Raw genomic sequence first — 24,671 nt, 5'->3', positions numbered from 1 at the left:
CGCAAGACCAATTCGACAGCCTCTGCGAAGCATACCCTTAGCGAAACGTGAAGTTGTCAGCCAAATAATTAGTGATATGAGTGGGAATGGTGTTATCGAACCATCAGCCAGTCCTTGGTGCTCACCCGTAGTACTCGTAAAAAAAAAGATGGACAAATTAGGTTCTGCGTCGACTACCGTAAACTCAATGATGTGACCAAGAAAGATAGTTACCCTTTGCCGAGAATAGATGATACACTGGATTCACTAATTGGAACGGAATGGTTTTCAACTCTTGATTTAAAGAGTGGCTATTGGCAAGTAGAGGTTGACGAGGCAGATAGGGAAAAGATAGCATTTAATGTAGGCGAGGGTTTGTGGCAATTTTCAGTTATGCCTTTCGGCTTATGCAATGCCCCTGCCACTTTTGAGAGGCTTATGGAGCACGTTCTTAAAGGACTTCACTGGAAAACTTGCTTGGTTTACCTCGATGATATAATCGTCCTAGGGAAAAGCTTTGATGATCATCTAAAGAATTTGGAAGATGTATTGCAAACAATAGCTTGTGCTGGCTTAAAGTTAAATCCAGACAAGTGTTCGTTTTTCAAAAGAGAGGTAAACTATTTGGGACATAAGGTAACGGCAGAAGGAGTATCTACTGATGATGATAAAATCAAAGTGGTAAAGGAATGGCCCAGGCCAGCGAATCTGCATGATCTAAGAAGCTTCTTTGGATTGTGCACGTATTATCGTCGATTTGTTCCAAACTTCGCGGATGTAGCTAGTAGTCTTCATGATCTGACTAAGAAGAACCAACACTTCAAGTGGGGAGAAGATCAGGAAGTTGCCTTTCAGACCTTGAAGGACCGATTATGTACTGCACCAATGTTGGCATACCCTATTCCTGGAGCGAGGTTTATATTAGACACTGATGCGAGTGGTTATGGTATTGGAGGAGTCTTGTCCCAAGTGAAAAGTGGGCAGGAAAGAGTTATTGCTTATTATAGCAGAACTATAGGAAAGCCCGAGAAAAATTACTGTGTTACGCGCAGAGAATTACTTGCTTTAGTCGAATCTATTAAACATTTTCACAAGTATCTTTATGGACAACGTTTCCATGTACGGACCGATCATGCAGCATTAAAGTGGCTACTTCAGTTCAAAAACCCCGAGGGACAATTAGCGAGATGGCTTGAAAGACTGCAAACTTATGACTTTTCCATAGAACACCGTGCGGGTAGCTCACATGGGAATGCGGATGCAATGTCCCGTCGACCATGCAATCTGGAATGTAAACATTGTTCGAGAGCTGAAGTTAAAGAAGATGTTATTGATGTGTAGTTAATGAGTATCGAAGCAACTGAAGAGTGGAATGCGACGAATTTGCGTAAATCCCAACAGGAAGACCTTGATTTGGCTTTGTTAATGAAGGGCATGGACATAAACAAACGGCCAACAAAAGAGCAGATGCTATCGGAAAATTCTATTGCAAAAGCATATTGGGCGCAGTGGAGTAGTTTAAGGATGGTATCTGGCTGCCTTTATCGAATATGGGAAAGCGAAGACGGCCAAAGCTCCAAATCGTTAATTGTTGTCCCAAAAGTGCGAAGACCAGACGTTCTTCAGGAATGACATAATGGGCCAAGTGGAGGGCACATGGGAATCACTAAAACATTAGCCAAAATTAAGCAGAGATTTTATTGGGTTGGCTGTCATCAATCCGTTGCTGAATGGATTGGTAATTGCAGTGAATGTATGGCAGCTAAGGGCCCGAAGCATAGAAGTCGTGGACAGATGAAGCAATTTAATTCAGGAGCTCCTTTTGACCGAATCGCCATGGATGTAGCCGGACCGTTTCCAACCAGTAGCTCTGGTAATAAGTATCTGCTTGTGGTTATGGACTATTTTATCCGATTCCCAATCAGGAAGCCACAACAGTAGCAGAAGTTTTTGTGAAAAGTTGGATATCTAGATTTGGTGTGCCTTTACAGGTGCATTCTGATCAGGGCAGAAATTTTGAGTCCGTTGTATTTAAGGAAGTGTGCAAAATTCTGGGAATTCGGAAAACTCGTACAACAGCCCTTCATCCTCAATCCGATGGCATGGTGGAAAGATTTAATAGGACACTGGAAGAGCATTTGAGGAAAGTGGTGGAAAAAGAACAGCGAGATTGGGATACTCACATTCCTTTGTTCCTAATGGCATATCGTTCTGCAGTACATGAGACCACCAGTCAGACTCCAGCCACGGTGATTTTTGGCAGTGATCTTCGTTTACCTTCGGATTTAAAATTTGGTTCAAGTGTCATACCGAGCAATGACAGCAATGATTATGTTAAACAGCTAAGAGAAACAATGAATGAAATTCACGATCAAGTGAGAAAACGAACAAAAATCATGAGTGACAAAATGAAAGCGAGGTATGATAAAGCACTCAATTCGGAAGGATTTGGGCAAGGTGATTTGGTGCTGCTCTATAATCCTCAGCGTAGGAAGGGGTTATTGCCCAAGCTACAGTCCAATTGGGAAGGGCCTTATAAAGTTATAAAAGCAATAAACGACGTAGTGTATAGAATTAAGAAACTTGGAGGAACCAGAACTAATATGAAAGTGGTCCATTTAGAAAGACTGGCACCATTGGGAGTGAATAATGAGTCTGATCGGGGCGATCAGACTTAGGAGGAGGGTAATGTGACGAAAATATTTTTGGAAACTGAACTTTGAAATATATGTCATTGTGAAAATTAATTAGTTTTAGTTTTTGAATTCGTTGGTGAATAAAGAATCAATTTTTCTTACATAAATTTTATTTACGATTTATTCGATTGGCAATCTAGGGATACATTTATTAAAACCCGTAACAATATACATATACATATATATACAAATACATATCTTACTAGCAGACCCGGCAGACGTTGTTCTGTCCTAAATTTGGTCTATCTGCATACATTTTAATAAGCTTTTTTCGTCTAACTCTGCCCTCGCCCGTCCATCTTCGTCTCATTCTATCTCTTTCCCAGTCTCCTTCTCTCTTTTCTCTTCTCTCAAGTTTTTCTCGTACTTCTTCATATCTTATTGCCAGTCCCAGAGGGTGGTATGTATTTTGTTCCAGTCCCATTCCGAGTCTCAGTACCAGTCCTAGTCCTAATCCCAGCCCAAGTCCGTCTCTGGTCTACCTCCTGGAAAAAAACATCAAAAATACTAATATAGACAAATTTATATATTTCAGGCAAATCGAATAGGACGTATATAAATAGGTATGTGGCTATTATTAATTCATGCCTTTATTTTGGCTTCGCATGCATATTTATCAGTTTTGCCAGGTTGATGCGACTAAATTGAATATCACAATGAAAATTACATTAAAGCTCTCAGCAACAGCTTTCATTTGATATCCATATTGTATAAACACATTCTAGGAGTACCCGGCTCCACGTTTTGGACTATATCTCGAGACCCTAGCCTCCCAGTTGTATGAAAATTATCCTGTACTAAATCACACATCAACAGCTTTCATTTGTTATCCATATTATATTAACACATTCTAGGGTTACCCGGGTCCACGTTTTGGCCTATAATAAATAAATATTGTATAAACACATTCTAGGGGTACCCAGTTCCACGTTTTGGCCTATATATCGAGACCCTAGTCACCCAGGGGTATAAGAATTATCCTGTACTATAGCACTCAACAACAGCTTTCATTTGATATCCATATTGTATAAACACATTCTAGGGGACCCGGGTCCACGTTTTGATCTCAAGACCCTAGGCACGTAGCGAAAAAAAGGTAGACGTTGGCCGATTCTCAGACCTACCCAATATGCTCACAAAATTTCATGAGAATCGGTTCAGCCGTTTCGGAGGAGTTAATCCTCTAAAACCGTGACAGAAGAATTTTATATATTAGAATAACTTTAAACGAGCAATTCTTGTTTGTTTGTTTAGCCGAACTATCTCGGGAATGGCTCAACCCATTTAAATGAAATGTGGCACAGAGATAATGTATCACCTTCTAAGACTTTCTACCTAGGTGCTGCCACTCAGAATGTTTCACAAGGTTGCCACCTATTCGAAAATAAAAAAAATTGCATGAGATATACCGATATGGGTATCAAACGAAAGGTATTTCACTCCGCATTACAATAGGGACATTTTTGAGTAGGGTTGCCATTTAGGGTTGCCACATATTCGAAATTTAAAAAATGTGCATGATATATGCCGATATGGGTATCAAACGAAAGGTATTTCACTCCGCATTGCAATAGGGACATCTTTGAGTAGGGTTGCCACCTATTCGAAATTAAAGAAAATTGCATGAGATATGTCGGTATGGGTATCAAACTAAAGTTATTTCACTCCACATTACAACAAGGACATTTTTGAGTAAGGTTGCTATTTAGGGTTGCCACCTATATGAAATTTAAAAAAATTGGATGAGATATGCCGATATGGGTATCAAACGAAAGGTATTTCACTCCGAATTACAATAGGGACATCCTTGTTGCCATTTATGGTTGCCACCTATTCGAAATTTAAAAAAATTGCATGATATATGCCGATATGGGTATCAAACGAAAGGTATTTCACTTCGCATTACGATACGGACATCCTTGAGTAGGGTTGACCTTTAGGGTTGCCACCTATTCGAAATTAAAAAAAATTGCATGAGATATGCCGGTATGGGTATCAAACGAAAGGCATTTCACTCCACATTACAATAGGGACATTTTTGAGTAGGGTTGCCATTTAGGGTTACAACCTATTCGAAATTTAAAAAAAATGCATGAGATATGCCGATATGGGTATCAAACGAAAGGTATTTCACTCCGCATTACAATAGGGACATCTTTGAGTAGGGTTGCCATTTAGGGTTGCCACCTATTCGAAATTAAAAAAAAAATTGCATGAGATATGCCGGTATGGGTATCAAACGAAAGGTATTTCACTCCGCATTAAAATAGGCATATTTGAGTAGGGTTGCCATTTAGGGTTGGGGTAGTTAGACTATTAAAGCTTTAAAGGAGAACATTAAAGTTAAAAATCTTCGTGCAAAATCTTCTGATTCGACTTAATTTTCTTAATTTCACACAAGCTAATAAAATTGAAATGCAATATCAAGGCACCGTGGCAAATTCTAGCAAATTATATTTAAATGCATATTTCTGGCAAATATGAAATGAATAATGGCAATTTCTCACATATTACTATTAGAAAGATTTCTTACCATAGCAAAAAGATATCCCACCATGGTAATTTGCTACCGTTGAACACTAGAGGCATATGACATCTAACCATTTAACTACTTACCAACAGATGGCGCTTAGGGAAGTAACTTGACATTTAATTAAACTAACTGATAGTTGTCATTCGTGAAATTTACAAGTTTTTGGAAAGTAATAAAATTGTGAGACTTTCTGAGTGTATAACTAAAAAAATGTTTGAAATTTATAATTCGGCGCCACAAGACACTCGAGAAATATTGCCAGCACAACGAAAGGGTGCCGACCAAAGCTCGGTCGCCCAGGTACTATATATATATACATATATGTATATTGATGCAGCTGAAGCACGCTTCTTTTTTCACGGCTATAATTTCCGCCTGAAAGATGTTGCAGTAATCTGGCAGCATACAAGATCTACTTGTTTCTGGATCGACACAGTAAATAGCAGACCCAAACCCTTCACTTTGCCTGGTGCCATCGGTATGCACGTATTATAACTCAAGTAATTTCTGCACCTTGTCGCCTACCCTCCGGATCAATTGCGGCCCCAGAACTCTTTCGAAGCTCAGGCACGGGACCATATATTCCGTTATTATAGTTTTTATCAAAACGATGTTAGATACCACCGAGCTTAGCGCTGTGATAGCCGCCTGACTATCTGAGTAGATGTTAAATTCCCTGTCAGTTACAGCGGCGGATAGCATCATATCCAACGCATACTTCATAGCGCCGTTCTCTGCCTGAACACGTTGCATAAATATTTCCGACTAAACAAGCTCTGGACAGGGTACTCTACCCAAAACTCTCCCGTCCAGCCTAGATAAATACTTACACACGTTCACCAGACTCCCGTCTCATATTTAATCTCCACTTTATGCATCCATTGAGGGAATATTAGTAGTGAATATAACAACGGCAGACGTCGCACTAATCTGCCAGGAATGAAATCGAAGTCGGTCAGAGCGCTAGAGTTACCTGAATCTAGGTGCAATGATGTTGTTCCTCCGTGTAAACAAAACGAACTCCGTTTCTCTACGATTAGCTAATCAACTAATCCGCATTATTCGGATCACCTGGTCATGACACCCAGGTCATCCTGTAAAACGTCACTCAGTGTATACAAATATTTACTCTTGACAATAATTGCCAGGTCATCGGCATATGCCACAACTTGGCAGCATCTTTCGCCAAGACCCTGACACAGGTCGTACCACGACCCAAAATAGGGGAGAAAAAACTCCCCTGTGGCCTGCCCTTCTCGACCATCTTTCTACCACTAAACAATTCTTCACGATCTCGATGTAAATCACAAGTACAAGCTACATTATCACTGCAGTTTTCTAAGCTGTTATCTTGTGCTAGTACAACTAAAAAAAATGCAAGGCACGATAATCTCAGAAGAAATCTAAGGCCGAGCTTTTCTTCCAATTTACGTCGTGCTCCTCTTGATTTTCCCTACAAATTGGCCGGACGGGATACCTACATATTTTATGCCGACTCCGAATGGCATCAGCAGGGCAGATGAATTTTCACTGAGGACTTTTCATGACAGAAATACACTCGGAGCGCTTGCCAAACACTGCCGAGGGGCAACCCCGCTTAGAAAAATTGTATTCTAATTGAAAACCCTTATTTCTAAAATTTTGATGTTGCTTTACCCAGGGTGCGAACCCAGGGCATACGGTGTGGAAGGCGGAGCACGCTACCATCACACCACGGTGGCCGCCATTATTTTAATATCGATTAGGATAGCTAGTGTGTAGTTAGGTAGCTAGTGTCAAATAAGTCTTACGACATGACTGTGGTGAAATCGAGAGTAGGCTTGGAGGACCTGACAGCGATTGCATCGAATTATATTTAGACTGGCGTTGTTGTTATTGTTGTTGTAGCGATAAGGACACTCCACCAAGGTCTTGAGGAGTGTTATCGATGTTCATGGTCCTTCGCCGGATGCAGATCCGGCATGTTCCGGTACCAAGCCCAACCATCTCGGGTACGATTTGTTATGACCACATGCGACCTTCTATGCCATACCGCTCTCCCACCCCCTAGATCCATGAGGAGTTCGGGGTGGCCAGAGCCTCGGTTGTTAAAGTAAAAGGATTCGCCACGGATAGGTGAAAGGGTTACGCTACACAACCCCTTTGAATCTATTTGGTATTTTGGTCGCCTCCTACGACAGGAATACCTGCCGCGGGTATATTCTAACCCCCTAACCCGCTGGGGGTTTATAGACTGGCGTCATTTGGGTTTAAGTTCAATAGTAATATTCCGAGCAAATATTAAGTTAATAGAATGAGTACAATCCAACAGAACATGGTCCGTTAATCCGTTCATATTTCGGTCACAACTTTTGCACAGATGATGTACCCTACTCTGACAACATTTTCACCAACTTTGGTTGTTTTCGCAGATATCAAGTTTTGGAAAAGCCCCATATGTATGTATATTGTTTTTCTTCTACACGTGTGTTTGTCAGTGAACTCCTCCTACACGTCTCGACCGATTTTGATAAAATATTGTGTATGTAAGGATGCTGTAGTTTCACTAATTGGTCCGGGAAGTGGACCAAGGCCAACCTATTCCACATAATCTTGATTATGGTGTGATTAGCTTGAAATTAAGTACAAGAGTACATCATTGACAAAGATAATATGAGACACTTTTCATTCCGGGAAAGCAACCAGGGACCGATCTATTCTAAATAACTCATTTTTTGAGAAGCTTTTCTTTTCGGGAGGTGAACCAGAGACCGAACTGTTCCAAAAAAATTTATTTATAGCGCAATTCAATTGAAACTCTTTAAAGGGGTACCTCATTGACAAAGAGAAACTTCTCATTCAGGGAAGTGGACCAGGCCCCGACCTATTCCAAAAAATCGTATCTATGGCGCGATTCGCTTGAAATTCGATAAAGAGGTACCTCTCTCACAAAGATAGAGTTAAAAAGTTTTCATTCCCGGAAGTGGAGCAGGGATCGCCCTATTCTAAATAAAAAAGTGTATGGTGCGATTTACTTGAAATTTGGTATAGGGGTACTTTGTTTAATTACGGAAAATAGGAAAGGGTTTGATCTACTCTAATAAATCGTATTTATTGTGCGGACACGGAGAATGTTCCCGTGAAGTTTCCTTTCAATTCAGTCGTTCAAATTCTATTCACTGTTCGATTTGCGGAATATTTTTATACTCAGCTGAGCAGATCTCACAGAGTATATTAATTTTGTTCGCATAACGGTACCCCGTAACAGCATAAACTAAGCGAGATAGATATAGACTTCTATATATCAAAAGGATCTGGGCGAAAAAAGAAATTTATTTAGCCATTGCCGTCCGTCCGTCCGTCTGTCCGTAAACACGATAACTTTATTAAATTTTGAGGTATCTTAATGAATTTTGGTATGTAAGTCCCTGGGCGCTCATCTCAGATCGGTTTTTAAAGTGAATGAAATCGGACTATAACCACACCCACTTTTTCGATTTCGAAAATTTCGAAAAACCGAAAAAGTGCGATAATTCATTACCAAAGACGGATAAAGCGACGAAACTTGGTGGGTGGGTTGACCTTATTAGGCAAAATAGAAAATTTGTAAAATTTTGGACAATGGGCGCGGCACCGCCCACTTTCAAAAGAAGATAATTTAAAACTTTTTCAAGCCGTAATTTGGCAGCTGAGTATGTAATGTTCGGTTACACCCGAAGTTAGCCTTCCTTACTTTTTATCATAAGCCGCTGATAACTGAAGTTCCCATTCAGCTATTGCTGAAATACACTACGGCAGTAAATATTATTTAAAAATAATAACTAATTATATAGTAATTCATTATTTTCATGCAATAAAAACATTTTTTTAATGCCAAAGAAGTATAAGTTTTCACGCGCTTACATAAATATACGCACCCATGTTTTTTTTGGTCAAAGTGTTTTTTTTTTATACTCAGCTGAGCAGAGCTCACAGTTAACTTTGTTCGCATAACGGTAATCCGTAACGTCATAAACTAATCGATATAGATATAGACTTCTATATATCAAAATGATCTGGGTGAAAAAAGAAATTCATTTAGCCATGTCCGTCCGTCCGTCTGTCCGTCCCTCTGTAAACACGATAACTTGGGTAAATTTTGAGGTATCTTGATGAAATTTGGTATGTAGGTTCCTGGGCGCTCATCTTAGATCGCTATTTAAAATGAACGAAATCGGACTACAGCCACGCCCACTTTTCGATATCGAAAATTTCGAAAAACTGAAAAAGTGCGATAATTCATTACCAAAGACGGATAAAGCGATGAAGCTTGGTAGGTGCGTTGACCTTATGACGAAAAATAGAAAATTAGAAAAATTTTGGACAATGGGCGTGGCACCGCCCACTTTTAAAAGAAGGTAATTTAAAAGTTTTGCAAGCTGTAGGCACGTTGCTCCTATTACTATATGTATGGCAAATAAAAATTAGCGAAATCGGATGACGAATACGCCCACTTTTAAAATTTTTTTTTTTTAAGTCAAATTTTAACAAAAATTTTTATATCTTTACAGTATAAAAGTAAATTATGTCAACTTTCGACTCCAGTAATGATATGGTGCAACGCAATACAAAGATAAAAGAAAATTTCAAAATGGGCGTAACTCCGCCCTTTTTCATTTAATTCATCTAGAATACTTTTAATGCCATAAGTCGAACAAAAATATACCAATCCTTGTGAAATTTTTGAATTGGTACGGACATAGATTCTTTGACGATAACTGTTTTCTGTGAAAATGGGCGAAATCGGTTGAAGCCACGCCCAGTTTTTATACACAGTCGACCGTCTGTCCTTCCGCTCGGCCGTTAACACGATAACTTGAGCAAAAACCGATATATCTTAACTAAACTTAGTTCACGTACTTATCTGGAGTCACTTTATCTTGGTGTAAAATATGGCCGAAATCCGGCTATGACCACGCCCACTTAAAATTAAAAAAACTGCCATAATTCTGTACCAAATATGAAAAAAGAGATGAAACATGGTAATTGGATTGGTTTATTGACGCAAAATATAACTTTAGAAAAAACTTTGTAAAATGGGTATATTAAGTAGAAGAAAATGAAAAAGCTCTGCAGGGCGAAATCAAAAGCCCTTGGAATCTTGGCAGGAATACTGTTCGTGGTATGACATATATAAATAAATTAGCGATATCCGACAGAAGATGTTCTGGGTCACCCTGGTCTACATTTTGGTCGATATCTCGAAAACGCCTTCACATGTACAACTAAGGGCCACTCACTTTTACCCATATCGTACAAACACATTCTAGAGTCACCCCTGGTCCACCCTTATTGCGATATCTCGAAAAGGCGTCCACCTATAGAACTAAGGCCCACTAAGTTTTAAATAATCATTAACACCTTTCATTTGATACACATGTAATACAAACACATTCCAGGGTTACCCTAGGTTCATTTTGCGAAATGGTGATTTTCCCTTATTTTGTCTCCAAAGCTCTCAGCTGAGTATGTAATGTTCGGTTTTTTTTTTATCAAATTTAATTTCTTATTTTAATGAAATTATGTTTCTTTCTTTGTTTTTCAGTTGACAATAGCTTCCAATTTGATGCAACAAGAGATCTTCTGCGCGAGCTAGATGTGAATGATATTGTTTGGATTGGTTTGATGAGGCCGCAGAGCTCGGAACGTTTTATGTGGTCGTAAGTTAACAAAAAAATATAGTTTAGCCCTTAAAAATTCAAAGTATGCGTAGTTTGTATAATCATTTATATCTCACAAACACATGCATAGTATCACAGCCAGCAGATAACCGCAGATGATTAAAAAAAGATCAAATTTAAAAGTATTTTCTATTTGAAAATTAATGCAACGTCGGAAGAAAAATGTACCCTAAATGTGATATTTCGAAATGCTTTCCATACATATTTGATATCATTGTAAAATATAACTTTAATTGTTTAAGAGCAACACTTGACTGCTTTTCACAGTCATTTTGGGATCATATTCGTGAAAATTTTTCAATCGTTTTTTTCTAGATTTTTGAATGGTTTTTGAATACTATTATCATGCATTTTTTCCTCATATTTCATACAAAATAAGATACTACATGATTATTTTTTGATCAGTGAAAGAAAACAAGCGCAAGTGAGCTATTTCAACCACAGGTAATTCGTAAACAAACTTGACTATGCACATACGACTACAGCATCCAACAGCAGCTATGATCGTCAACATCTTAAAATACAATAACATTCAAGGCACTTGAAGAAGATTAAGCAAAAATAATAATTTTACCATGTCTCATATCATACTTTTATTATTATTTGATGGTTTTAAGGATCGTTTTTAATGGGGGATGTTAATGCCGCGATCAGGAATGTCAACAGAGTTTCACTTAATTGCGGTTCAAATAGTTCACAACTTTAGTAGAGTCCAACCAATATTTATTGTGGCGAATGTTGGCATCACTATGCTATTATCAAATAAACACAACAACAAAAACAGCAAGCAGCCACACTTCTGTACATGTATACACTAAAGCAAGCAGCCATGCTTATGACAAGGCAACACGCACGCAAGTGAAGAGATATCTCACAACACACATGTAGTCATCAGCTAAGAGCAGAAGTTGATACTCACAGATACACGCATATAGCTAAATAACCAAGTATGTGATACAATTGTTCCATGTATGCGAAAAGTCTACACCTTAGCATAAATATGCAACCGAGGCAACAGAGAGCATAAAAGCAGCGCAAGCTGAAGAAGAGCTAATCAGTTTTGATTGAAATACGCTTATGTGAAGTACGTGATAGTGAAGTATAATTGTACTACTCTCAATGTAGCCTAAATAAAGACTAAATGCAATACTGCATATTGGAGTTATTTATTCGACAGTTCAGGGACTCGAACGTTAGAAGAAAGTGCATAATTATCAGGAACTCTCCAAACTTCGTTACAGCATTTTCTGGGCATCCGAATGTGGAGAAATGATCGGGACACTTACATTATTTCTTATCTTGAAGCATACCTTTTTTATTAACTATACAATACATATATCTAATCTAATTCTAATATATATTATAAATGGGAAAGTTTGGATGTTAAGATGTTTGGATGTTTGGATGTTTGGATGTTTGGATGTTTGTCCAGACGTTTGTCTTTGTGACTCAATAACGCAAGAACGGCTGGACCGATTTGGATGAAATTTTGCACACATATAGCCAATAGTCTAGAAGGATCTACTAGCTATATTTTTTTCAAAAGGGGCGTGGTCCCCGCCCCCTAGGAACAGTTATAATTTAATTATTATATTTTTTCGTCTTTGCGACTGAATCACGCCAGAATGGCTACACGGATTTTGATGAAATTTGGGACACAGACAGTAGTCTACTAGCGAAATTTTTTTCGAACATGGAAGAGGGGTGGGGGTCCAATGACCCTTTCGAGAAATTATTTTTCATAATTTTTACACATTATAACTTTACGTATACTGGCCTTCACCAATATCACAGACTCAAGGGGTCAAATAAGTCGAGGGCTTACAAAGTAAGCAGTGACACCCTCCGCCCGCCCCCCTTTATCACCCCCCCTCTGGTGTGAAATCCATAAATTGTTATAACTCAATCTAAATTTTCTCCTAAATCAATAGTTTTTGGTATCTGGTACATACAGAACGAGATCTAGAAAATTTTGGAGGAACGATCAGTGGTCCTCTCCTCTACTCCCGCCATCCGCCCTCCATCAATTGTTTTTATTAGCACGCTTTTATTAGCTTTACCTGTATGTTTCTATCTAACTTTTTATTCGCTCCAATGCGCCTGCTGCCTTATTAACATGGTTTTATAATTAGCTTCACCTTATTTGCAATCCCGTAAGGGTCATATCGAGACCCTTCCGGGTTCATTTCTGGATGGTTTTCGGGATCGGTCCGGGATTACGCCGGGGTAATTTCGGGACTTTTTCGGGACTATTTCGGGATCATTTTGGGACCCTTCCGGGATCATTTCTGTATAGTTTACGGGATCCGTCCGGGATCCCGTCGGGGTTATTTTGGAACATTTTCGGGACTACTCCGGAATCATTTCGGGACTATTTCGCAATCATTTGGGGACCCTTCCGGCATCATTTCTGGATGGTTTTCGGGATCCGTGCGGGATCTCGTCGGGGTCATATGGGGACTTTTTCGGGATCATTTGGGGGCTCTTCCGGCATCATTTCTTGATGGTTTTCGGGATCCGTCCGGGATATCGTCGGGGTCATTTGGGGACTTTTTCGGGATCATTTGGGGGCTATTCCGGCATCATTTCTGGATGGTTTTCGGGATCCGTCCGGGATCTCGTCGGGGTCATTTGGGGACTTTTTCGGGATCATTTTGGGGCTCATCCGGCATCATTTCTGGATGGTTTTCGGGATCCGTCCGAGATCCCGTCGGGGTCATTTCGGGACTTTTTCGCGACTAATACGGGATCATTTGGGAACCCTTTCGGCATCATTTCTGGATGGTTTTCGGGATCCGTCCGGGATCCCATTAGGGTAATTTCGGGACTATTAGGGGATCATTTGGGAACCTTTCCGGCATCATTTCTGGATAATTTTCGGGATCCGTCCGGGATGCCGACGAGGTCATTTCGGGACTATTTCGGGATCATTTGGGATACCTACCGGCATCATTTCTGGATGGTTTATGGGATTCGTCCGGGATCCCGTCGTGGTCCTTTCGGGACTTTTTTTCGACTAATACGGGATCATTTGCGGACCCTTTCATTTCTGGATAGTTGTCGGGATCCCGTCACAGTCATTTCGGGACTATTAGGGGATCATTTGAGGACCTTTCCGGCATCATTTCTGTATTGTTTTCGGAATCCTTTAGGGATCCCGTCAGGGTCATTTTGGGACTTTCGGGGCTAATACGGGATCATTTGGGGATCCTCTACGGGTCGTTTCGTGACTTTTTCTGTTTTATTTCGGGATCATTTGGGGACCCTTCCGGCATAATTTCTTGATGGTTTGCCGGATCCATCAGGGTCATTTCGGGACCATTTTGGGATCATTTGGGGACCCTTCCGAGATCATTTCTGGATCCGTCCGGGATGCCGTAGGAGCCATTTCTGGATTTTTTGTTACTTTTCCGGGATAGTTTTTGGACCCTTCCGGGATCATTTCTGGATCTGTGCGGGATCCCATCTGGGTCATTTCCGGACTATTTCGGGATCATTTTGGGATCCTTCCGGAATCATTTCTGTATGGTTTTCGCGATCCGTCGTTGATTCCCTCGGAGCCATTTCGGAACCTTTTCTGGAGTATATCGGGGTCATTTGGGGACTTTTTCGGGATCATTTGGGGCTCTTCCGGCATCATTTCTGGATGGTTTTCGGGATCCGTGCGGGATCTCGTCGGGGTCATTTGGGGACTTTTTCGGGATCATTTGCGGGCTCTTCCGGCATCATTTCTGGATGGTTTTCGGGATCCGTCTGGGATATCGTCGGGGTCATTTGGGGACTTTTTCGGGATCATTTGGGGGCTCTTCCGGCATCATTTCTGGATGGTTTTCGGGATCCGTCCGGGATCCCATCAGGGTAATTTCGGGACTATTAGGGGATCATTTGTGGACCTTTCCGGCATCATTTCTGGATAATTTTCGGTATCCGTCCGGGATGCCGACGAGGTCATTTCGGGATTATTTCGGGATCATTTGGGATACCTACCGGCATCATTTGTGGATGTTTTTTGGGATTCGTCCGGGATCCCGTCGGGGTCATTTCGGGACTTTTTCTCGACTAATACGGGATCATTTGCGGACCCTTTCGGCATAATTTCTGGATAGTTGTCGGGATCCGTTCGGGATCCCGTCACGGTCATTTCGGAACTATTAGGTTATCATTTGAGGACCATTCCGGCATCATTTCTGGATAGTTTTTGGAAACCTTTCGGGATCCCGTCAGGGTCATTTCGGGGCTTTTTCGGGATCATTTAAGGATGGCTTTCAGGATTCGTCCGGGAACCCGTCAGGGTAATTTCTGGACTTTTCCGAGACTATTTCGGGATCATTTTGGGACCTTCCCAAGATCATTTCTGGATGGATTTCGGGATTTGTCCGGGATGCCCTCAGGGTCATTTTGGGACCATTAGGTGAGCATTTGAGGACCGTTCCGGCATCACTTCTGGATGGTTTTCGGTATCCGTTCAGATTCCCGTCGGAATAATTGCGGGACTTTTTCGAGATCATTGGGGTCCCTTCCGACATCATTTCTGGATGGTTTTTGGGATTCGTCCGGCATCCCGTCGGGGTCATTTCGGGAATTTTTCTCGACTAATACGGGATCATTTGCGGGCCCTTTCGGTATCATTTCTGGATAGTTGTCGGGATTCGTTCAGGATCCCATCAGGGTCTTTTCGGAACTATTGGGAGATCATTTGAGGACCTTTCCGGCATCATTTCTGGTTAGTTTTCGGGATCCCTTCCGGGTCCCATCAGGGTCATTTCGGGACTTTTTCGGCATCATTTAAGATTGGTTTTCAGGATTCGTCCGGGTTCCGTCAGGGTAATTTCTGGACTTTTCCCAGACTATTTCGGGATAATTTTGGGACCCTCCCAAGATCATTTCTGGATGGATTTCGGGATCTGTCCGGGATGCCGTCAGGGTCATTTTGTGACTATTAGGTGATCATTTGAGGACCTTTTCGGCATCACTTCTGGATGGTTTTCGGTATCCGCTCAGGATCCCGTCGGAATTATTGCGGGACTTTTTCGGGATCATTTGGTGTCCCTTTCGGCATCATTTCTAGATAGTTCTCGGGATCCGTTCGGGATCCCGTCAGGGTCTTTTCGGAACTATTAGGTGATCATTTGAGGACATTTCCGGCATCATTTCTGGATAGTTTTCGGGATCCTTTCGGGGTCCAGTCAGGGTCATTTCGGGACTTTTTCGGGATCATTTAGAGATGGCTTTCAGGATTCGTCCGGGAACCCGATCATTTGAGGACCTTTTCGGCATCACTTCTGGATGGTTTTCGGTATCCGCTCAGGATCCCGTCGGAATTATTGCGGGACTTTTTCGGGATCATTTGGTGTCCCTTCCGGCATCATTTCTGGATGGTTTTTGGGATTCGTCCGGCATCCCGTCGGGTTCATTTCGGGACTTTTTCTCGACTGATACGGGATCCGTTCGGGATCCCGTCAGGGTCTTTTCGGAACTATTAGGTGATCATTTGAGGACATTTCCGGCATCATTTCTGGATAGTTTTCGGGATCCTTTCGGGGTCCAGTCAGGGTCATTCCGAGACTATTTCGGGATAATTTTGGGACCTTCCCAAGATCATTTCTGGATGGATCTTGGGATCAGTCCGGGATGCCGTCAGGGTCATTTTGCTATTAGGTGATCATTTGAGGACCCTTCCGGCATCACTTCTGGATGGTTTTCGGTATCCGATCAGGATCCCCTCGGAATCATTGCGGGACTTTTTCGGGATCATTTGGGGTCCCTCCCAAGATCATTTCTGGATGGATTTCGGGATCTGTCCGGGATCCCGTCAGGGTCATTTAGGGGTGCGTTCGAGATCCCGTCAGGGTCATTTCGGCACTTCTTCGGGACTATATCGGGATCATTTCTGGATGGTTTATGGGATCCGTCCATGACCCTTAAGGTCATTTCGGGACTATTAGGTGATCATTTGAGGACCTTTCCGGCATCACTTCTGGATGATTTTCGGTATCCGTTCGGGATCCCGTCGGAATCAATGCGGGACTTTTACGGAATCATTTGGGATTCCTTCCGGCATCATTTCTGGATGGTTTTCGGGATTTGTCCGGGATCCCGTCGGGGTTATTTCGGGACCTTTTCGGGGCTAATACGGGATCATTTGGTTTCGTGACTTTTTCTGTATTATTTCGGGATCATTTTGGGACCCTTTCGGCATAATTTCTTGATGGTTTGCCGGATCCATCAGGGTCATTTCGAGACCATTTTGGGATCATTTGGGGACCCTTCCGAGATCATTTCTGGATCCGTCCGGGATGCCGTAGGAGCCATTTCGGGGTTTTTTGTTACTTTTCCGGGATAGTTTTTGCACCCTTCCGGGATCATTTCTGGATCTGTGCGGGATCCCATCTGGGTCAATTCCGGACTATTTCGGGATCATTTTGGAATCCTTCCGGAATCATTTCTGTATGGTTTTCGCGATCCATCGTGGATCCCCTCGGAGCCATTTCGGAACTTTTTCTGGAGTTAGTCGGGATAATTTAGGGACCCTTCCTGGATATTTTCTGGATGGTTTTTGAGATCCGCCCGGGAGCCCGTCAGGGTCATTTCGGAATCTTTTCGGGATCATTTTGGAACACCTTTAGGGATCATTTCTGTGTGGTTCTCTGGATACGTCTAGAATCGTGTCGCTGTCATTTCGGGTTTTTTTGGGACTATTCGGGGAACTTTTGGAGACCCTTTCGGGGCATTTCTGGATGGTTTTCGGGATCCGTCCGCGATAGCGTGGGGGTAATTTCATAGCTTTTTCTGGATAATTTCGGGATCATTTGGGATCCTATCAGGTTATCAGCTCATTTAGTCCTTTTTTTTACTCAATTACAAAAATAAAATGCATTAGACAGAAAACAAAATTTTAAACAGATAATAAGCAGGCTAACGCGAATAGCCCATATATTTAAAATTTTCCTTGCGGACGGGGCCGCGGGTAAAGGCTAGTATCTAATCTAATATATATTATAAATGGCAAAGTTTGGATGTGAAGATGTTTGGATGTTTGGATGTTTAGATGTTTGGATGTTTGGATGTTTGGATGTTTGGATGTTTGTCCAGACGTTTGTCTTTGTGACTCAATCACGCAAGAACGGCTGGACCGATTTGGATGAAATTTTGCACACATATAGCCAATAGTCTAGAAGGATCTACTAGCTATATATTTTTGAAAAGGGGCGTGGTCGCCGCCCCCTAGGAACAGTTATAATTTAATTATTATATTTTTTCGTCTTTGCGACTGAATCACGCCAGAATGGCTACACGGATTTTGATGAAATATGGGACACAGGCAGTACTACTAGCGAAATTTTGTTCGCACATGGAAAGAGGGGTGGGGTTCCCACGACCTCTTCGAGCAATTACTTTTTAATAATTTTTACACATTATAACTTTACGTTTACTGGCCTTCACCAATATCACCGACTCAAGGGGTTAAATAAGTCGAGGGCTTACAAAGTAAGCAGTGACACCCTCCGCCCCTTCCCCCCTTTATCACCCACTCTGGTGTAAAATCTATAAATTTTTATAACTCAATATAAATTTTCTCCTAAATCAATAGTTTTTGGTATCTGGCACATACAGATCGAGATCTAGACAATTTTGGAGGAACGATCAGTGGTCCTCTCCTTTTACCCCCGCCATCCGCCCTCCTTCAATTGTTTTTATTAGCACGCTTTTATTAACTTTACCTGTACGTTTCTATGTAACTTTTCATTCGCTCCTGCGCCTGCTGCCTTATTAACATGGTTTTATAATTAGCTTCACCTCATATGGAGACCCTTCCGGGATCATTTCTGGATGGTTTTCGGGATCGGTCCGGGATCCCGCCGGGGTAATTACGGCACTTTTTCGGGACTATTTCGGGATCATTTTGGGACCCTTCCGGGATCATTTCTGTATAGTTTTCGGGATCCGTCCGGGATCTCGTCGGAGTCATTTGGGGACTTTTTCGGGATCATTTTGGGACTCTTCCGGCATCATTTCTGGATGGTTTTCGGGATCCGTCCGGGATCCCGTCGGGGTCATTTCGGAACTTTTTGGCGACTAATACGGGATCATTTGGGAACCCTTTCGGCATCATTTCTGGATGGTTTTCGGGATCCGTCCGGGATCTCGTCGGGGTAATTTGGGGACTTTTTCGGGATCATTTGAGGGCTCTTCCGGCATCATTTCTGGATGGTTTTCGGGATCCGTCCGGGATCTCGTAGGAGTTATTTGGGGACTTTTTCGGGATAATTTGGGGGCTCTTCCGGCATCATTTCTGGATGGTTTTCGGGATCCGTCCGGGATCTCGTCGGAGTCATTTGGGGACTTTTTCGGGATCATTTTGGGACTCTTCCGGCATCATTTCTGGATGGTTTTCGGGATCCGTTCGGGATCCCGTCGGGGTCATTTCGGAACTTTTTGACGACTAATACGGGATCATTTGGGAACCCTTTCGGCATCATTTCTGGATGGTTTTCGGGATCCGTCCGGGATCTCGTCGGGGTAATATGGGGACTTTTTCGGGATCATTTGGGGGCTCTTCCGGCATCATTTCTGGATGGTTTTCGTGATCCGTCCGGGATCCCGTCGGGGTCATTTCGGAACTTTTTGGCGACTAATACAGTCGTCCAGGATCCCGTCGAGGTCATTTCGGAACTTTTTCTCGTCTAATACGGGATCATTTGCGGACGCTTTCGGCATAATTTCCGGATAGTTGTCGGGATCCGTTCGGGATCCCGTCACGATCATTTCGGGACTATTAGGGGATCATTTGAGGACCTTTCCGGCATCATTTCTTGATAGTTTTCGGAATCCTTTCGGGATCCCGTCACGGTCATTTCGGGTCTATTTCGGGATCATTTTGGGACCTTCCCAAGATCATTTCTGGGTGGATTTCGGGATCTGTCCGGATGCCGTCAGGGTCTTTTCGGAACTATTAGGAGATCATTTGAGGACCTTTCCGACATCATTTCTGGATAGTTTTCGGGATCCTTTCGGGGTCCCGTCAGGGTCATTTCGGGACTTTTTCGGGATCATTTAAGGATGGCTTTCAGGATTCATCCGGGAACCCGTCAGTGTAATTTCTGGACTTTTCCGAGACTTTCGGGATCCTTTGGGGTCCCTCCCAAGATCATTTCTGGATAGATTTCGGGATCTGTCCGGGATCCCGTCAGGGTCATTTAGGGATGCGTTCGAGATCCCGTCAGGGTCCTTTCGGGACTTCTTCGGGACTATATCGGGATCATTTCTGGATGGTTTACGGGATCCGTCCAGATTCCTTAAGGGTCGTTTCAGGACTATTAGGTGATCATTTGAGGACCTTTCCGGCATCACTTCTGGATGATTTTCGGTATCCGTTCGGGATCTCGTCGGAATCATTGCGGGACTTTTTCGGAATCATTTGGGACCCCTTCCGGCATCATTTCTGGATGGTTTTCGGGATTTGTCCGGGATCACGTCGGGGTTATTTCGGGACCTTTTCGGGGCTAATACGGGATCATTTGGGGATCCTCTATGGGTCGTTTCGTGACTTTTTCTGTTTTATTTCGGAACATTTGGGGACCCTTCCGGCATAATTTCATGATGGTTTGCCGGATCCATCAGGGTCATTTCGGGACCATTTTGGGATCATTTGGGGACCCTTCCGAGATCATTTCTGGATCCGTCCGGGATGCCGTAGGAGCAATTTCGGGATTTTTTGTAACTTTTCCGGGATAGTTTTTGAACCCTTCCGGGATCATTTCTGGATCTGTGCGGGATCCCATCTGGGTCAATTCCACACTATTTCGGGATCATTTTGGGATCCTTCCGGAATCATTTCTGTCTGGTTTTCGCGATCCGTCGTGGATACCCTCGGAGCCATTTCGGAAATTTTCTGGAGTATGTCGGGGTCATTTGGGGACTTTTTCGGGATCATTTGGGGGCTCTGCCGGCATCATTTCTGGATGGTTTTCGGGATCCGTCCGGGATCCCGTCGGGGTCATTTCGGGATTTTTTCTCGACTAATACGGGATCATTTGGGGACCCTTTCGACATCATTTCTGGATAGTTTTTGGGATCCGTCCGGGATACGGACGTGGTCATTTCGGGACTATTTCGGGATCATTTGGGGTACCTACCGGCAACATTTCTGGATGGTTTTCGGTATCCGTCCGGGATCTCGTCGGAGTCATTTGGGGACCTTTTCGGGATCATTTGGGGGCTCTTTCGGCATCATTTCTGGATGGTATTTGGGATTCGTCCGGCATCCCGTCGGGGTCATTTCCTAACTTTTTCTCGACTAATACGGGATCATCTGCGGACCCTTTCTGCATCATTTCTGGATAGTTTTCGGAATCCTTTCGGGATCCCGTCAGGGTCATTTCGGGACTTTTTCGGGATCATTTAAGGATGGCTTTCAGGATTCGTCCGGGAACCCGTCAGGGTAATTTCTGGACTTTTCGAGATTATTTCGGGATCATTTTGGGACCTTCCCAAGATCATTTCTGGAAGGATTTCGGGATTTGTCCGGGATGCCGTCAGGGTCATTTTGGGACTATTAGGTGATCATTTGAGGACCTTGCCGGCATCACTTCTGGATGGTTTTCGGTATCCGTTCAGGATCCCGTCGGATTCATTGCGGGACTTTTTCGGGATCATTTGGGGTCCCTTCCGGCATTTGCGAATGGATTTCGGGATCTGTCCGGGATCCCGTCAGGGTCATTTAGGGATGCGTTCGAGATCCCGTCATGGTCATTTCGGGACTTCTTCGGGACTATATCCGGATCGTTTCTGGATGGTTTACGGATCCGTTCGAGATCCCGTCATGGTCATTTCGGGACTTCTTCGGGATTATATCGGGATCGTTTCTGGATGGTTTACGGATCCGTCCAGGGCCCCTTAAGGGTAATTTCGGGACTATTAGGTGATCATTTAAGGACCTTTCCGGCATCACTTCTGGATGATTTTCGGTATCCGTTCGGGATCCCGTCGGAATCAATTCGGGACTTTGACGGAATCTTTTGGGATCCCTTCCGGCATTCTTTCTGGATGGTTTTCGGGATTTGTCCGGGATCCCGTCGGGGTTATTTCGGGACCTTTTCGGGGCTAATACGGGATAATTTGGGGATCCTCTAGGGGTCGTTTCGTGACTTTTTCTGTATTATTTCGGGATCATTTGGGGACCCTTCCGGCATAATTTCTTGATGGTTTGCCGGATCCATCAGGGTCATTTCGGGACCATTTTGGGATCATTTGGGGACCCTTCCGAGATCATTTCTGGATAAGTCCGGGATGCCGTAGGAGCCATTTCGGGATTTTTTGTTACTTTTCCGGGATAGTTTTTGCACCCTTCCGGGATCATTTCTGGATCTGTGCGGGATCCCATTTGGTTAATTTCCGGACTATTTCGGGATCATTTTGGGACCCTTCTGGGTTCATTTCTGTATGGTTTTCGCGATCCGTCGTGGATCCCCTCGGAGCCATTTCGGAACTTTTTCTGGAGTATGTCGGCATAATTTAGGGACCCTTCCTGGATATTTTCTGGATGGGAGCCAGTCATGATCATTTCGGAACCTTTTCGGGATCATTTTGGAACACCTTCAGGGATCATTTCTGTGTGGTTCTCTGGATACGTCTAGAATCGTGTCGTTGTCATTTCTGGTTTTTTTGGGACTATTCCGGGAACTTTTGGAGACCCTTTCGGGGCATTTCTGGATGGTTTTCGGGATCCGACCGCGATAACGTGGGGGTCATTTCGTAGCTTTTTCTGGATAATTTCGGGATCATTTGGGATCCTATCAGGTTATCAGCTCATTTAGTTCTTTTTTTTACTCAATTACAAAAATAAAATGCATTAGACAGAAAACAAAATTTTAAACAGATAACTTGATAAGCAGGCTAACGCGAATAGCCCATATATTTAAGTTTCTCCTTGCGGACGGGGCCGCGGGTAAAGGCTAGTATATATTATAAATGGGAAAGTTTGGATGTTAAGATGTTTGGATGTTTGGATGTTTGGATGTTTGGATGTTTGTCCAGACGTTTGTCTTTGTGACTCAATAACGCAAGAACGGCTGGACCGATTTGGATGAAATTTTGCACACATATAGCCAATAGTCTAGAAGGATCTACTGGCTATATATTTTTCAAAAGGGGCGTGGTCCCCGCCCCCTAGGAACAGTTATAATTTAATTATTATATTTTTTCGTCTTTGCGACTGAATCACGCCAGAATGGCTACACGGATTTTGATGAAATTTGGGACACAGACAGTAGTCTACTAGCGAAATTTTTTTCGAACATGGAAAGAGGGGTGGGGGTCCCATGACCCCTTCGAGAAATTATTTTTCATAATTTTTACACATTATAACTTTACGTATACTGGCCTTCACCAATATCACAGACTCAAGGGGTCAAATAAGTCGAGGGCTTACAAAGTAAGCAGTGACACCCTCCGCCCGCCCCCCTTTATCACCCCCCCTCTGGTGTAAAATCCATAAATTGTTATAACTCAATCTAAATTTTCTCCTAAATCAATAGTTTTTGGTATCTGGTACATACAGAACGAGATCTAGAAAATTTTGGAGGAACGATCAGTGGTCCTCTCCTCTACTCCCGCCATCCGCCCTCCATCAATTGTTTTTATTAGCACGCTTTTATTAGCTTTACCTGTATGTTTCTATCTAACTTTTTATTCGCTCAAATGCGCCTGCTGCCTTATTAACATGGTTTTATAATTAGCTTCACCTTATTTGCAATCCCGTAAGGGTCATATCGAGACCCTTCCGGGTTCTTTTCTGGATGGTTTTCGGGATCGGTCCGGGATTACGCCGGGGTAATTTCGGGACTTTTTCGGGACTATTTCGGGATCATTTTGGGACCCTTCCGGGATCATTTCTGTATAGTTTACGGGATCCGTCCGGGATTCCGTCGGGGTTATTTTGGAACATTTTCGGGACTACTCCGGAATCATTTCGGGACTATTTCGCAATTATTTGGGGATCCTTCCGGCATCATTTCTGGATGGTTTTCGGGATCCGTGCGGGATCTCGTCGGGGTCATATGGGGACTTTTTCGGGATCATTTGGGGGCTCTTCCGGCATCATTTCTTGATGGTTTTCGGGATCCGTCCGGGATATCGTCGGGGTCATTTGGCGACTTTTTCGGGATCATTTGGGGGCTCTTCCGGCATCATTTCTGGATGGTTTTCGGGATCCGTCCGGGATCTCGTCGGGGTCATTTGGGGACTTTTTCGGGATCATTTTGGGGCTCATCCGGCATCATTTCTGGATGGTTTTCGGGATCCGTCCGGGATCCCGTCGGGGTCATTTCGGGACTTTTTCGCGACTAATACGGGATCATTTGGGAACCCTTTCGGCATCATTTCTGGATGGTTTTCGGGATCCGTCCGGGATCCCATTAGGGTAATTTCGGGACTATTAGGGGATCATTTGGGAACCTTTCCGGCATCATTTCTGGATAATTTTCGGGATCCGTCCGGGATGCCGACGAGGTCATTTCGGGACTATTTCGGGATCATTTGGGATACCTACCGGCATCATTTCTGGATGGTTTATGGGATTCGTCCGGGATCCCGTCGTGGTCCTTTCGGGACTTTTTTTCGACTAATACGGGATCATTTGCGGACCCTTTCATTTCTGGATAGTTGTCGGGATCCCGTCACAGTCATTTCGGGACTATTAGGGGATCATTTGAGGACCTTTCCGGCATCATTTCTGTATTGTTTTCGGAATCCTTTAGGGATCCC

General features: G+C 43.1%; 2 protein-coding genes across 2 annotated transcripts in view; one reads left to right on the top strand and one right to left on the bottom strand.

Moving 5' to 3' along the window:
- The window catches only part of Mct1 (Monocarboxylate transporter 1), an 854,653-nt gene that overhangs the window by 516,270 nt on the left and 313,712 nt on the right, over positions 1 to 24,671 (bottom strand). The window lies entirely within an intron of this gene.
- The window catches only part of LOC137250868 (uncharacterized), an 80,492-nt gene that overhangs the window by 10,621 nt on the left and 45,200 nt on the right, over positions 1 to 24,671 (top strand). Inside the window, exon 2 of the mRNA XM_067784497.1 lies at positions 10,772 to 10,886. Within this exon, the coding sequence (XP_067640598.1) occupies positions 10,772 to 10,886 (115 nt within the window). The remainder of the gene's footprint in view (positions 1 to 10,771; positions 10,887 to 24,671) is intronic.

Source organism: Eurosta solidaginis, chromosome 4 (assembly GCF_040869045.1).
Source record: "Eurosta solidaginis isolate ZX-2024a chromosome 4, ASM4086904v1, whole genome shotgun sequence".
NCBI lineage: Eukaryota > Metazoa > Arthropoda > Insecta > Diptera > Tephritidae > Eurosta > Eurosta solidaginis.
The sequence above is the reverse complement of the archived record's forward strand: the minus strand, read 5'-3'. Positions and strand labels throughout refer to the sequence as shown.